Below are 16,266 nucleotides of genomic sequence, written 5' to 3' on the forward strand. Positions count from 1 at the left end.
TGGTGGTGGCAGCATCATCCTGTGGGGATGTTTTTCAGTGGCAGGGACTTGGAGATTGGTCAGGATCGAGGGTAAGATGAACGGAGAAATGTACAGAGAGATAATTGATGAAAACGAGCTCCAGAGCACTCAGGACAGACTGATGCGAAGGTTCACCTTCCAACAGGACAACGACCCTAAGCACACAGCCAAGACGTGCAGGAGTGCCTTCAGAACAAGTCTCTGAATGTCCTTGAGTGCCCAGACTTGAACCCAATCGAACATCTCATGAGAGACCTGAAAATAGCTGTGCACCAACTGACAGAGCTTGAGAGGATCTGCAGAGAAGAATGGGAGAAACTCCCGAAATACAGGTGTGCAAAGCTTGTAGCGTCATACCCAAAAAGACTCGAGGATGTATTCGCTGCCAAAGGAGCTTCAACAAATTCCTGAGTGTAAAGGCTGTTAATACTGGACATTGTAGTTTTATATTTTTTTATAAATGTGGAGAAAAAATGTACCTGTTTTTGCTTTGTCATTATAGGGTATTGTGTGTAGATTGAGGAAAAAACTAACAAAAAGTCAATGGGTCTGAATACTTTCCGAATACACTGTTTCTGTCCCATCGGTCCTTCCCACCACCGTGGTGACTCCCGAACAGTACCGACCACCACCCCTGACGCCCATACCTCTCCCTAAGCGTGAGTCAGCAGCCAACGGAACAAACATGCATAGTTGTCCATTGAGGATGGAAGGGAGGGGGCGCATTTGAGGCTGCCCTGCTTTCCCTTTTGTCTCCTGGCTACCTGCTCTGCTTCCCCCTGCATGCTTCTGTAGGACTGTGTGGATGGTGCTGTGAATGACCGAACAATGGAGGGAGCTCGGCGGCCTGGCGCTGGATGAGAAACAGCCTCACACCATGGGGTTGTTCTACGTGTACCGGAGCGCCAAGTCTAGGTCCAATAGGCTCCTTGACAGCTTCTACCCCCAAGCCATTAGACTGCTGAACAATTCATCAAAATCGCCGCTGGACAATTTACTTTGAACCCCCCCTCCTGTACACTGCTGCTTCTCGCTGTTTGTTTGTTACCTATGCATAGTCACTTCACCCCCACCTACATGTACAGATTACCTCAACTAGCCTGTACCCCTGCACACTGACTCGGTACCTGTGCCCCCTGTATATAGCCTCATTATTCTTATTGTGTTACTTTTTATTATAACTTTTTATTTTAGCCTACTTTAAATATTTTCTTCTCCTTGAACTGCACTGTTGGTAAGTAAGCATTTCACGAGTAAAGTCTACACTTATTGTATTCGCCGCATGTGGCAAATTAAAGTTTGATTTGAACATTTCTTCTGGATATGTGTACAACCAACAGTTCAACATTCACCTTTTGCTACTATTTCTGTCAAGTCTACGGATACAATTTGATTAAAACGTTGGATTTATCCATTGGATATGAATCTACTTCTGGTGTATCCAAACGCAATGCTGCTGTCAGTCTGATTGAGGCTTTAGACAAAACACAGGACCAGCTTCCCCCGCTGACTCCGTATACCACCACCACACACCCTGTTATTACTGCTGGTTTACAGGGATTCATTATGATGGTCCTGGATCCAAAGCTGTGGGTCTAAGTACTCTAGCAGGTCCCAGCTACCATCAGCCTGGTCTCACTGTTATACACTGATTTGAGTTACTGTACAGTACAGGCCCCTTAGCTTGTGGATAGAAGAGCCAGATGTTAAATATATCCCATCTACACTTGCCTTCAGACAGTTTCACGATCCTCACGGCAACTCTGGAGACGAGATGGTATTGTTTCTTGTCATGCCAACAGGAAGAGTCAACAGTGTCATACTAGAAGAGTTGGATGTAACTGTTGCTATCATTTGAAAACCACACTGCCATTGAATATGGGCAGCAGGTAGCCTAGCGGTTAAGAGCGTTGGGCCAGTAACTGAAGGGCTTGGTTCAAATCCCAGAGCTGGCAAGTTGGGAAAATCTGCCCTTCTGCTCTTGAGCAAGGCAGTTAACCCCCAACTGCTCCCCGGCCGCCGATGACGTGAACGTTGATTTTAGGCAACCCCCCGTACCTCTCTGATTCAGAGGGGTTGGGTTAAATGCAGAAGGCACATTTCGGTTGAATGCATTCAGTTGGTGTGAGGGCCTTGAGGGCCTTTGCAGGCATTCAGTTGGCGTGAGGGCCTCTGCAGGCAATCTGAAGATACATTTAACATCTGGCAAATGACTTGTTACCCCCTTTCCCTTCTCTTTCCCTATACCTGTGGACAGGCATGTCTGAACCTCGAGTCATGCAGAGGTTTCCTGTCATCATAGCACAATGAGTCTACCTGCATCAACCAGCTGTTCTAGGGTAGCCAGAGCAGTGGACCGGACCGAGTGTGTTTGCAGTTGAGTGTGTTTGCAGTTGGATGTGCGTGAGGCACTCCTCCCTGGTCAAACACTAGAGAAAACAAACAGTAGACTTGCTAATGGGGCCATAACTACAAGCTGCATACCCTTCTATCAGACCCAGGCAAGCAATGTTTATGCAGTGGGCTAGAGTCAACACAGAGATAAAGACCCCCTGGCCAACAGGTTAGTTTGGTCTGCACAGTATACAGCCCTGCTGGGATGCTTCTATAAGAGGATCTGATAGGTTTAGAAGACTAGACCGATGTATTAAACACTGCTCACATTGGACGCTGATGAGCCCAAATGTGCTGAATTGATTCCAACATAGAACTATTGTGCTGAAATCTATTGTCTTGAATATTCATGTTTTATTTCATGAATGGATGCCATGTCCTGGTATGAAAGATGTACATTATGGTCCAAAATCATAACAGCTGGAACGGGCTGTACATGTGCCTTCACGTCAAGCTGCCTTTTTACACAGTGTAAAATCACTTTGTTCTGGAGGGATGACAACGGGGGGAGAGTGGATCTGTTGGTCATCAGTTACAAGGTGAGTCTGTAATCTTTTAAAATCCTTGGCCGTCTTTTTATTTATTTTACCTTTATTTAACTAGGCAAGTCAGTTAAGTTAAATTCTTATTTTCAATGACGGCCTAGGAACAGTGGGTTAATGACGGCCTAGGAACAGTGGGTTAATGACGGCCTAGGAACAGTGGGTTAATGACGGCCTAGGAACAGTGGGTTAACTGCCTTGTTCAGGGGCAGAACGACAAGGTTTTTTACCTTGTCAGCTCGGGGATTCGATCTTGCAATCTTTCGGTTACTAGTCCAATGCTCCAACCGCTAGGCTACCTGCCGCCCCGTCTAAAGACAAGACGGCACTGGCTGTCTTTTCTCGAAGACGCTCTGTGTACAGTAGCCTATTTCCTCTGTTTCATAAATTCAACCAAACATCCAGCTGCTAATTATTCATTAGAAATGAAGAGGCAACCATGTAATTAAGCAATTCTCCATACGACTGGAAAATTGCTACATCGTGACATATGATCAGCGAATGACATGCATTCATAATATTTCCAGAGTTTATGCGGCGTCATCTTCTTACCAAGGTTGTTTTCTTCGTTTGAGTCATTTTAAATACTGCTCACCTGAACCCATCATCTTTTCTGTCACTGTTTCTGACTGTCTGGCACTGTCTCTGACTGTCTGGCACTGTCTCTGACTGTCTGGCACTGTCTCTGACTGTCTGGCACTGTCTCTGTGTCTGACTGTCTGGCACTGTCTCTGACTGCCTGGCACTGTCTCTGTGTCTGTCTTTCTGGCACTGTCTCTGTCTGTCTTTCTGGCACTGTCTCTGTGTCTGTCTTTCTGGCACTGTCTCTGTCTGTCACTGTCTCTGTGTCTGTCTTTCTGGCACTGTCTCTGTCTGTCACTGTCTCTGTGTCTGTCTGTCTGGCACTGTCTCTGTCTGTCTGTCTGTGTCTGCACGCCACATTTAAGGCTGGGAATAAAACATGAGGTGGAGAACTCTCCTAGTAGCAGGATGCCTATGAAAATCAATGATAATTTTGCACCAGGAATGCGTGATGCAATACATGTAATTAACTGTGTTGTCACGTATTTGTATCCATTAAAAAGCCTTTGATATTTTCATGGCTGTTTAGCAACTCACTAAACTATCATTCGTTGTTCTTATGACCATTCTGTCATCTTGCGGATGAAACCAGGGAGAGGTCACGACCACACATCCTCTGAGGTCAGAGGCACTGCTTTAGGCAGGATGAGCCCTGTCAGGAGACTGACTGGTGGTCCTTTGTATCAGTTGGTAGAGCATGGCGCTTGTAACGCCAGGGTCGTGGGTTCAACACCCACATGTAAAATGTTATGCACGCATGACTAAGTTGCATTGGATAAAAGCATCTGCCAAATATATATTTATTTATTTATTATTATTATTATTATTATTATTATTCAAAGTTTAATAAGGTCTTCCTCAGGCCTCTCCTGGGGGCTACATAGACTGATGGACAACCAAACAGCATAGTACATTGTTATCCATTAGGTACACATGGCAATAATTGCTCACTTTCATTGATTCTCTGTCACAGTTGATACAAAATCGTAATGCTCTCAGAAAACAAGACGACCCCATTCTGTGATACAACATTAGAAATGGGGTTAGTACAGAGAGCTGGGTGGTATTTCAGTGTAAGCTACCATTTTAGGAGTTTAGGCCCTGAGTCTGTTTTAATACCTTCTCTGCCCTCTCTCAAACGCTTCCCCCAAAGCCTCATAACATGCCCAGCAGTTCAATTCCTGGCTCTTTGTCCAAACCACAGAGGTTATAGAGCATAGAATGAGGCTGGCAAAGCAAGAGCACAGTGAGACACACTGCGGTGTTGTTGCATGGTCTATTCCCACAGATGGATTAAAGCTGGGGCCAGAGGTCAGACAGTAGACCTCTGCTTGGCCTCCTGGCTGCCCAGGTCTAACTACAAAAGAGAGGGAAGCTGATGCTAGCACTGTCTCATGATTGATGACCACGGAGGAAATATAGTGTGTTTCCTAGTAGTTGTAGCCTATGTTTTGTAATGGCATACTTTTACTGTCACCCCACGTGGAGATTCCGTCCCTGTGAGGTCTGGTGGAGTATTAAACGTGCTTGTTAAAATGTTATTGCTGAAAAGTTTGATAAAAAAGGGGAAATGTGGACTTCTGCTTTAGACCCAGTTTAATGGTCCTTTCCCGTTCCAGGCTTGTGCTTGATAAACTTTGATAAAAAAATATATATATATAAACTCAGCAAAAAAAGAAACGTCCCTATTTCAGGACCCTGTCTTTCAAAGATAATTCATAAAAATCCAAATAACTTCACAGATCTTCATTGTAAAGGGTTTAAACACTGTTTCCCATGCTTGTTCAATGACCCATAAACAATTAATGAACATGCACCTGTGGAACGGTTGTTAAGCCACTAACAGCTTACAGACGGTAGGCAATAAAGGTCACAGTTCTGAAAACTTAGGACACTAAAGAGGCCTTTCTAATGACTCTGAAAAATACCAAAAGAAAGATTGCCAGGGTCCCTGCTCATCTGCGTAAATGTGCTTTAGGCATGCTGCAAGGAGGCATGAGGACTGCAGACGTGGCCAGGGCAACAAATTGCAATGTCCGTACTGTGAGATGCCTAAGACAGCGCTACAGGGAGACAGGACGGACAGCAGATCGTCCTCGCAGTGGCAGACCACGTGTAACAACACCTGCACAGGATTGGTACATATGGACATCACACCTGCGGGACAGGTACGGGATGGCAACAACAACTGCCCGAGTTACACCAGGAACGCACAATCCCTCCATCAGTGCTTAGACTATCCGCAATAGGCCGAGAGAGGCTGGACTGAGGACTTGTAGGCCTGTTGTAAGGCAGGTCCTCACCAGACATCACTGGAGGAATGAGCGTTACGCTGAGGCCTGTACTCTGGAGTGGGATCGATTTGGAGGTGGAGGGTCCGTCATGGTCTGGGGCGGTGTGTCACAGCATCATCGGACTGACCTTGTTGTCATTGCAGGCAATCTCAACGCTGTGTGTTACAGGGAAGACATCCTCCTCCCTCATGTGGTACCTTTCCTGCAGGCTCATCCTGACATGACCCTCCAGCATGACAATGCCACCAGCCATACTGCTCGTTCTGTGCGTGATTTCCTGCAAGACAGGAATGTCAGTGTTCTGCCATGGCCAGCGAAGAGCCCAGATCTCAATCCCATTGAACACGTTTGCGACCTGTTGGATCGGAGGTGAGGGCTAGGGCCATTCCCCCCAGAAATGTCCGGGAACTTGCAGGTGCCTTGGTGGAAGAGTGGGGTAACATCTCACAGCAAGAACTGGCAAATCTGGTGCCGTCTATGAGAAGGAGATGCACTGCAGTACCGTAATTTCCGGACTATTAAGCGCACCTGAATATAAGCCGCACCCACTGAATTTAATTTTTTATTTATTTTGAACATAAATAAGCCGCACATTTCTATAAGCCGCAGGTGCCTACCGGTACATTGAAACAAATTAACTTTACACAGGCTTTAACGAAACACGGCTTGCAACAAAAATAAATAGGCTTTAACGAAACACGGCTGCTGTTTCCAACATCTTATCATCGACTCATTAAGACCAAGCTCCCGTGCAGAAGCTCTATTTCCTTTTCCAACAGCCAGATCAATCGCCTTCAACTTGAAAGCTGCATCATATGCATTTCTCTGTGTCTTTGCCATGATGAGGGTGACAAAATGACTACCGTAATCAGAATGATGGGAAGTTTGAGAGCGCTCGATTTAATCTAAACATTAAACAAAAAAGTTGTTTGACCTTAACCCGTTCGGCAATTTCATTGGTCTAATGAAAGCTTCATGCCGCCAAAAAACTGAGCACGTCACAGAATGTGTTTTAAAAAAAAAAAAAAAAAAAATTTAAAGCAGGAAAAATCCACATATTAGCCGCGGGGTTCAAAGCGTGGGAAAAAAGTTGCGGCTTATAGTCCGGAATTTACGGTACTTAATGCAGCTGGTGGCCACACCAGATACTGACTGTTACTTCTGATTTTGACCCCCCCCCCCCCCCCTTTGTTCAGGGACACTTTATTCCATTTCTGTTAGTCACATGTCTGTGGAACTTGTTCAGTTTATGTCTCAGTTGTTGAATCTTGTTATGTTCATACAAATATTTACGTTTTCTGAAAATAAACGCAGTTGACAGTGAGAGGACGTTTCTTTTTTTTGCTCAGTTTACATAAAGAAGTTGTACTCACAGCCAAGACAAGCTACATTTTATGAGAATGTCTTGTACACAGTTTGACTTCAAGGCCCAAACCAACCCCTGCAAGCAAAAATAAGTATTTGGAATTTCAACTCAAAGTTAAAATAAAATAAAAAAACTACATTTTGGGAACAAAACCAGTCTGGGATTAACAGGGCCGATAAATCACACTTTCTGGGTTTGGGGAGAGAGAGTTGGCACTGATTTTAGAGGCTCAGAGATGGTTTAAGGTTGGCCCCATAGCTGACCAGCACCTCCATCTGTCTGACACAGCCCACTGAGCAGTTTGATGCCTCTTCATCACTCTCACTCTGTGTGTGTGTGTGTGTGTGTGTGTGTGAGACAGCTTGCCTGAATCCGGGCACTCCCTTGGACTCTTGCTACAGCCAAGAGGTATTGTGGGTAATGCACTTGTATCCTCACGTTATTCCCTTTACTCAGCGAATCAACCATAGTTTAATTCAGAATACACCTAATCTGCCTCCATGATATTATTATTTCACGTCGGACCATTACAGGTTGTTACGATAACCAGACAGTCATATTTTACACAAACTCTTATGACCTTGTCAGATAATATTGTTCAGGCCTCGTAGCTGGCAAACCTCTACTTTAACCCACATAGGCAGCAACGTCCTCAAGTGTCACATTTAACCCCCCGACTCTCACCGTGGATGTTTGTTCTCCCTTTGATCTCTGACAGACCTGAGTTCCTCCAGTCCCTCCAGAGAGCTCTGTGTTGTATTTGTGAGCCAGGTCCTAGCTGAGGCTGAACGAACAACGCTGATGATTAATGGACAGTGGCAGTGTGTGAATCATCTCAGTGCCGTTGTTCCTCTCCTTTCCTCACTGCTCCTCTCCGCTCCATCTCTAACACATCATCCAAATGAACTCAGTCAGTGCCAGGGCATGCAGTAGGTAATTAATGAACACAAGTCATTTAACACGGTCACCCAATACCACCGTAGCAGCAGCCTCCAATGGGAAGAAAAGACTAGCGGACGGAGGTACCCTTTGCTTGTTTATTAATACATTTGAGGAGTAAACGGACAGAGCGCTGGCACGTTAACCTCTTGGGGCTAGGTGGGACGCTAGCGTGCCACCCGTGGTGCACTCCATCAACAGCAGGTGCATTTCAAGAGCGGCAAATTTGAATCCAAATAAATGTCAAAATTCAAATTTTTCAAAAATACAACTATGTTACACCATTTGAAAGATAAACATCTCCTTAATCTAACCACGTTTTACGATTTCAAAAAGGTTTTACGGCGAAAGCATAAATTTAGAGTATGTTAGGACAGTACATTTACAAGAGTTGTGTGTAATGTTTTGTCAAGTCAAAGACAGGGTCACCAAAACCATAAAACCAGCTAAAATGATACACTAACCTTTTACAATCTCCATCAGATGACACTCCTAGGACATTATGTTAGACAATGCATGCATTTTTAGTTCTATCAAGTTGATATTTATATCCAAAAACAGCGTTTTACTATGGCATTGATGTTGAGGAAATCGTTTCCCTCCAATAACCGGCAGTCAAGTCAGCGTCACAAATTAAATAATTAAAATTAGAAAACATTGGTAAAATATTATATTGTCATTTAAAGAATTATAGATTTACATCTTTTGAACGCAATCAACTTGCCAGATTTAAAAATAACCTTACTGGGAAATCACACTTTGCAATAATCTGAGCACTGTGCCCAGAAAAATACGCGTTGCGATACAGACTAGACGTCATGTTGGGGAGATCTAAAATCGAAAATACTATGTAAATAATCCATTACCTTTGATTCTCTTCATCAGATGTCACTTCCAGGTATCACAGGTCCATAACGAATGTAGTTTTGTTCAAAAAAGCTCATCATTTATGTCCAAAAATCTCCGTCTCGTTAGCACATGATGTAAGCCAGCCGGACTTCTCGTCATGAACGAGGGGAAAAAATATATTTCCGTTCGTTCAAACATGTCAAACGTTGTATAGCATAAATCATTAGGGCCTTTTTTAACCAGAACATGAATAATATTCAAGGTGGACGAATGCATACTCTTTTATAACGTATTGGAACGAGGGTACCCAACATGAAGTAGCGCGCCAGGTGTCTAATGGGACATCACCGTTCCATGGCTCTTGTTCGGTCAGATCTCCCTCCAGAAGACTCAAAACACTTTGTAAAGGCTGGTGACATCTAGTGGAAGCAATAGGAAGTGCCAAAATATTCCTAAACCCCTGTGTTTTTCAATGGGATAGGTTTAAAGTCAATACAACACATCAGGTATCCACTTCCTGTCAGAAAATGTCTCAGGGTTTTGCCTGCCAAATGAGTTCTGTTATACTCACAGACACCATTCAAACAGTTTTGGAAACTTTAGAGTGTTTTCTATCCATATATAATAAGTATATGCATATTCTAGTTACTGGGTAGGATTAGTAACCAGATTAAATCGGGTAAAAATTTTTTATCCAGACGTGCAAATGCTGCCCCCTAGACCCAACAGGTTAACATGTCGGCGCTGGCGGTCAGCTTCAATTTTTCAAACAGGTCCTCTGAGGAGAGAGACTTTATGTAGTGTTGTGTTGTCTCTCTTGTTGTGATATGTGTTTTGTCATTTATTTATTTTAATCCCAGGCCCCTGTCCCCGCCGGAGGCCTTTTGCCTTTTGGTAGGCCATCATTGTAAATAAGAATTTGTTCTTAAATTACTTGTTCTTAAATCACTTCTTAAATTACTTGACTTAGTGTTTAGGAAGGGGATATTAGGTATAGGACCACACTGAGTGGGAAGAGAGAGAAGATATTATGAGTGTTAGTGTTTAGGAAGGGGATATTAGGTATAGGACCACACTGAGTGGGGGGAGAGAGAGAGAAGATATTATGAGTGTTAGTGTTTAGGAAGGGGATATTAGGTATAGGACCACACTGAGGAGAGAGAGAAGATATTATGAGTGTTAGTGTTTAGGAAGGGGATATTAGGTATAGGACCACACTGAGTGGAGAGAGAGAAAAGATATTATGAGTGTTAGTGTTTAGGAAGGGGATATTAGGTATAGGACCACAATGAGGAGAGGGAGAGAGAAGATATTATGAGTGTTAGTGTTTAGGAAGGGGATATTAGGTATAGGACCACACTGAGGAGAGAGAGAAGATATTGTTAGTGTTTAGGAAGGGGATATTAGGTATAGGACCACACTGAGTGGGGGGAGAGAGAGAGAAGATATTATGAGTGTTAGTGTTTAGGAAGGGGATATTAGGTATAGGACCACACTGAGTGGGGAGAGAGAGAGAAGATATTATGAGTGTTAGTGTTTAGGAAGGGGATATTAGGTATAGGACCACACTGAGTGGGGGGAGAGAGAGAGAAGATATTATGAGTGTTAGTGTTTAGGAAGGGGATATTAGGTATAGGACCACACTGAGTGGGGAGAGAGAGAGAAGATATTATGAGTGTTAGTGTTTAGGAAGGGGATATTAGGTATAGGACCACACTGAGTGGGGGGAGAGAGAGAGAAGATATTATGAGTGTTAGTGTTTAGGAAGGGGATATTAGGTATAGGACCACACTGAGTGGGGAGAGAGAGAGAAGATATTATGAGTGTTAGTGTTTAGGAAGGGGATATTAGGTATAGGACCACACTGAGTGGGGGGAGAGAGAGAGAAGATATTATGAGTGTTAGTGTTTAGGAAGGGGATATTAGGTATAGGACCACACTGAGTGGGGAGAGAGAGAGAAGATATTATGAGTGTTAGTGTTTAAGAAGGGGATATTAGGTATAGGACCGCACTGAGGAGAGAGAGAAGATATTATGAGTGCTCTGCCTGTATGAGCTGTCTGCTGCTATAGTTCTGTCAAGGAGCAGCTGTTGGAAATTTGTTCTTGAAGATTTTTTCCCCATCTTACAACAAGGTGAGGATGCTATAAACTGTTCAGATTCTTCACCTCCATTACATAAGCAGTGTTATTTGAGACACTGAAATGTCCATCCAGGGAGGTATAGACACCAAAGGTCAGACATTTTGCAAGTTTCTCCTGCCATAGATTCAGCATTGGAATGATGGATTGCGGATCATTTTCCCCCAAAAGTAACACATTTCTACCCAGCACACACATTCCTAATGGACCGCCACAGTCGGGTCCAGATGTAGCTTCTTAACTGGACTTGTCTTCCCATGATGAACACTGGCGTTTGGAGACCTCAATAACATGTTGAGTAAACGCTCTTCAGAGGCCTCGCGCTTTACGCCTGCAGAGGTCCCACACATTAACAGGAAGAGGAAGGAATGTTGGGACTCGGCTGCTTCTTTTCAGAACTCACTCCTCCACTTCCCCTCTCCCCTCTGGTGTGTGTCATCATCACCACTTTATCTGAGCCCCTTGACGGGAGGAAATGTACTCAGCGTTTCCCAGGGCAACCAGTAGTGCCCTCTTCCTGCTTTCAATAGGTGATACTTGTCCCTAGTTTAGCTGTGTGTCTAATGGATATGTCTGTGTTTGCTAATTGTGTTTATCTGTATTTTAAATACAGCTGTCTGATAAGTTGTGTGGTTACACCATGATATTTTATACCCATTCTTAATAGTTAGTTACTGTACATTAGTCATACAGTATGCCTCTGCCTCCAGTATGAAGGACGTTAGAGGTAGTTTCGCGAGCCAATGCTAGCTAGCATTAGCACAATGACTAAAAGTCTATGGTATCTACTAGCATGCTAAGGACAGTATCCTATAATACTTCACTATCGGACTTGGTAATGTGGAAGTGAATGCTGGACCAAGGTTATATATATCCATGGTTCTGTTGACATTAACCTATTTGACCCTGTGGACTGAGACGTGGCCACCATGACTGATCGAGTACAGAGACAAAATATGACTTAGCATAGTCTCCTCACTGGCTGGGTCGGAAAAACACACATTCTTTCAGCTGAAATCAGAAACAGAAACATCCCTTAAAAGGATGAGCCTAGATCTCCCATTGTTTTATCTGGAGTAAGACAAATGCATGGAAATGATTTGAAGTAATAGTGGGTAAAACAGCCAGCACCGTGATCCAAAATAAATGTTCGTAACCCAGTTCCAGATTTAAAGTCCCTCTGTTTGGGTAACTGCATAGCAACGTTTTTAGTCTTAAAACACTGTGTTGATGTAGACGGACTTCTGTTAGACTGTGTAATATCCCTCATTATTCCATATGTTATTGGTTCTATGTTTCTGACCCCTGCTTCTCCGGAGTCTACAGCTGTGTATTACTGTATGCAGTTGGGAGGGAGCAGAGGAATGTTTTGGCAAATCAAACAGCACAGAGCATCCCTGTCCCCTTTGCAGGGGTCAGATGGCTAAAGGCAGGCAGTGTGTTTACTGGGCTAGTCTGCACAGACACAGGCAGCGTGCTCCTAAAAGTAATGTCTGTGTCAATGTGTCATAGGCCCGACGAGAACGACTAGCGTTAACCTCTGCCTGAGTTAGAGCAGAGAAGAAAGGACTTGGCATTTCCCCAGGCGTGCTGATAAACATTTTGGCAGGAAGGTCTTTGCAAATGACTACATTCCTTTTTAGCCTTTTAAGGCTATTTTTACCATTCAAGGGCCTGTTCGTTTGGTAAGCACCTTTTTTTGTTTGTTGCACAGCGTGAAAACAGGAAAGACTGGTTTGTGTTCTGCACAAGTGGGAGGTTGGCTCCTGTTTCTGTCAATATAGATGATACAACCGTCAAGTTCAAAGTCAAACTGTATTTTCTCAATGCATATTCATTTATTTTGATGCACTACTTAACTTAATTGCATATATCATGAATTTCACAATTTGTCGCTGTGCCCCGACTGACCCCTACATCACAGGGCGTTGTTGGCTCCCAGTGTTTTCGGGGACATTCCACTGGTCAAAAAGCCCTCTCTAACTACACGTCCACAGCAGCAGTGTAAGGACCCCTTGCCGGCCATCTTCCTGTTGCCTACGTGTCCCAGTGAAGGTGGCCTAGGTTGCGTCAGAGCTGTCCAGGGGCTGTGAAAGAAATCATGTCTTAAGAGGATTAAGGGGACCGGGGCCACATCTCTCCGGAGGTTACCACGGTTACAGTGAGAATGACCCCGGCTGTCACCGCGCGCCAACATCAGTGGTGGTGTCTCACTACCCGTGCCTCTCTCTCTTTCAATAGCTGTACATCCTGTTGATATGTTACTTAGTGTATAGCATAGTTAATTTTTTATTTGCACCTAAAGACCATTCAATAAGTTGACCTTTCTATTCACACCTTAATTATTCAATAAAGGTGTGTTCACTCTCTCTCTCTCTCTCTCTCTCTCTCTCTCTCTCTCTCTCTCTCTCTCTGTATTGCAGAGCCTGGATGAGCTGGATGATGACGACGGAGGGGATAAGGCGAAGGAGGAGGAGCAGCAGCTGACACAGCTCAACACGGAACAGAACGAAGCCATGACCTCTGACCCAGGGGCCGCCACCCACTTACTACAGGTGAGGACCATGTCACCCAACCTCAGGGCCTGGAGTATTGCCTGACCATGTAACCAGACCCGGAAACACTCTGGGCTCAAGTCATATCAATCAATAAGGCTTTTGGCTCCCCAAGTTATTGTACACACTTAGAACCCTCTCTCCCCCCCCCCCTCCTATCGCTTGCTTCATATATGAAACACCTAGAAGTTCGATATAGAACCCTTTTTATATGGTTCTTTGATCAGAACCCTAGAGGTTCTTCACTGAACCAAATTGTTTCCATATACTGTTGAACACTGCATGGTGCCATTTTATGAATTATGGCTACTACTATTTTGAGGAAAGAATATACTTTAATAAACAATTAAATAATGGATAAATGAATACCAGCTCTAATTATTTGCCATTCTATGCGTACATAGTTTGGAAATATGCACTGGTGGCCAGGGAGGCATGTCTTTGTTTGAATGATGGCCCACGTCAACTCTGGCTGACTTCTTTACTATACAATACTTTGTCCATTAGTTAGTGATCAACAAAAGGTGTCTTCTGCTCTGTTCTCAACCACCACCAAAGAGCAGACCTCACACATACAGTTGAGACAACCACAGGTTGAAGCTGCATGCAGCGACCCTGGATGGAGAGCATGTTGTGGGGTTAAAAGCCTTGCTCAAGGGCCTAACGGAAGGGGAATGTTTTGAAGATGTGAACCCAGCAGCCCTCCAGTTGTCAGATCAATTCTGTCATTTTTTTTTTCTCCAGCGCCCAGCCTGGGATTAGAACCAGCCGCCTTTCGGTCACACGCCGCTGGTTTACCTGCTTGACTGGAGACATGAGTTCATCTCCAGAAATAAGCATGAGTTAACCTGCCAAAATGCTATGCAGACATACAATTATTATGATGAAGAACAACTTGCGTGTCGTTGTCCGCAGCAGCCGAAAGAGAGAGCCTCTGATAGTTCTGGGTTACTGCAAGACAAAGCAAAACATAGATTGTGTGTTAAAAGTCATGTAATGATTAACTAGGCTATTGAATCACCAATACTTATTATACATAATTTATTATAAATAATGTATACATACATCTTATTCAGAAACAGTCTTCTACTGGTTTTAATGAAACAGTCCCCTCAATTGACTCTGAAATACAGAAATAAAATTAAGAATTAGCTAATTGCCAATGTCAGACTGGGTCTGTAGCTCTATTTGGCATGTCCCATAATAAAAATAAATGTTTATTAGAAAGAGAAAGCTAGCTTGTGAAGTGGTGAATTAAAGTAGCCTAGCTTTTTCTGTTTAGCTAGCTAGCTTACAAACATGCTAATTCTAATAACGTTTCAACTTTATTTATCTAGTATATAGTTTATCATAAGACTTTTGCTTCATATATTTTAATTAATTAATCAACTTTGCTCACTTTAATACATTGAAAAATAACGTGCTTATTGGTGGGCTAGTCGCAAGTTGGTTCAACCACCGTCCTCTTGCTTTGTCATGCTGGAATGGATTGGCAGTTGGTTTTTCAATCGGCATGGCAGTTACATTTTGAGTTATCCAAACCTTTCTAGAACCCCTTTTTTATGAGTGCGTGCTTTTATTTAACACATTATTTCCTCTTGCACAAGTTTGCCTGGCTGTTTGCCACTCAGACAGGTGAAGTCATACTGCAGCATCATTAATATGGATATAAATGTCAATGGAAAACAGCTAAAACAAATTAAGAGTGAATGTTAGCTGTCATTTCAGAGTTTGATGTGACTGGGTTAGCTTTTTTTAGCTGTTTAATTTCTGAAATCCCCATTTACACTCTGGGGTGGGATAGAACCCTCAATGTTCTTTGCCTAAATTTACTGGGTATGTATGTATGTGTGTGTGTGTGTGTGTGTGTGTGTGTGTGTGTGTAGATAGATAGATCTATCTTTTTTAGTAAAGGGTTCTTTAAATATTAATTGAAGTACCAAAAGATTCTATATAGAACCCCAAAGTACCCTTTTTTTCTAAGAGTGTTTAGTACAAAACAGGATTGATCTCTTGATTCCCATGGTGATCTACAGCTGAGTCCAGCCCCAACTTACACACTCCCCTCCCCTGAGCAGAATGTGATGATGAGATGGATGGATGGATGGATAGATCGATAGATGCATACCACAGTGCCACCAAACAGAGGCACTGTTGGTCAGAGAGAAATCACTCCATAGGCAGCTTGAGAAGGAGAGCGCCGCAACCAATGCATTGCTCTATTTGCAATACAATACTCTACAAAATGCAAACGTATTCTCATTCCATACAACCATTTTCTGAGTGTGGTGACATTAGCAGAACTAAAAACACATAGCTTAGACAGCTGTGTTTTTGAGACGGTCACAACACAGCTCAGCTCAAAGGTCCACAGGGCTAAGTGCTTATAGCTTCATTTGGAGCCTGTGTTGGAGCAAGTCTCTCTAAAAACCCACTTCAGAGCCGTATCTGGAACTAATCTGCATGTATGACAGGCTATTGATATGGAGCATGCAGTTTGGGAACAGAGGAGTCCCTGCCTATTCAGTCCCATGCGTTAATAGATTTCATAGGAAGGCCAAACTGATTTTATATACACATGTA

General features: G+C 43.5%; 1 protein-coding gene across 2 annotated transcripts in view; it reads left to right on the top strand.

Annotated features, from left to right (window-relative positions):
* The window catches only part of pawr (PRKC, apoptosis, WT1, regulator), an 82,577-nt gene that overhangs the window by 36,966 nt on the left and 29,345 nt on the right, over positions 1–16,266 (top strand). For both annotated transcript variants that reach the window (XM_082963989.1, XM_014153426.3), the window contains one exon: positions 13,552–13,683. In XM_082963989.1, coding sequence (XP_082820115.1) covers positions 13,552–13,683 — 132 coding nt within the window. The remainder of the gene's footprint in view (positions 1–13,551; positions 13,684–16,266) is intronic.

The sequence above is a fragment of the Salmo salar genome, chromosome 17, assembly GCF_965601325.2.
Source record: "Salmo salar chromosome 17, fSalSal1, whole genome shotgun sequence".
NCBI lineage: Eukaryota > Metazoa > Chordata > Actinopteri > Salmoniformes > Salmonidae > Salmo > Salmo salar.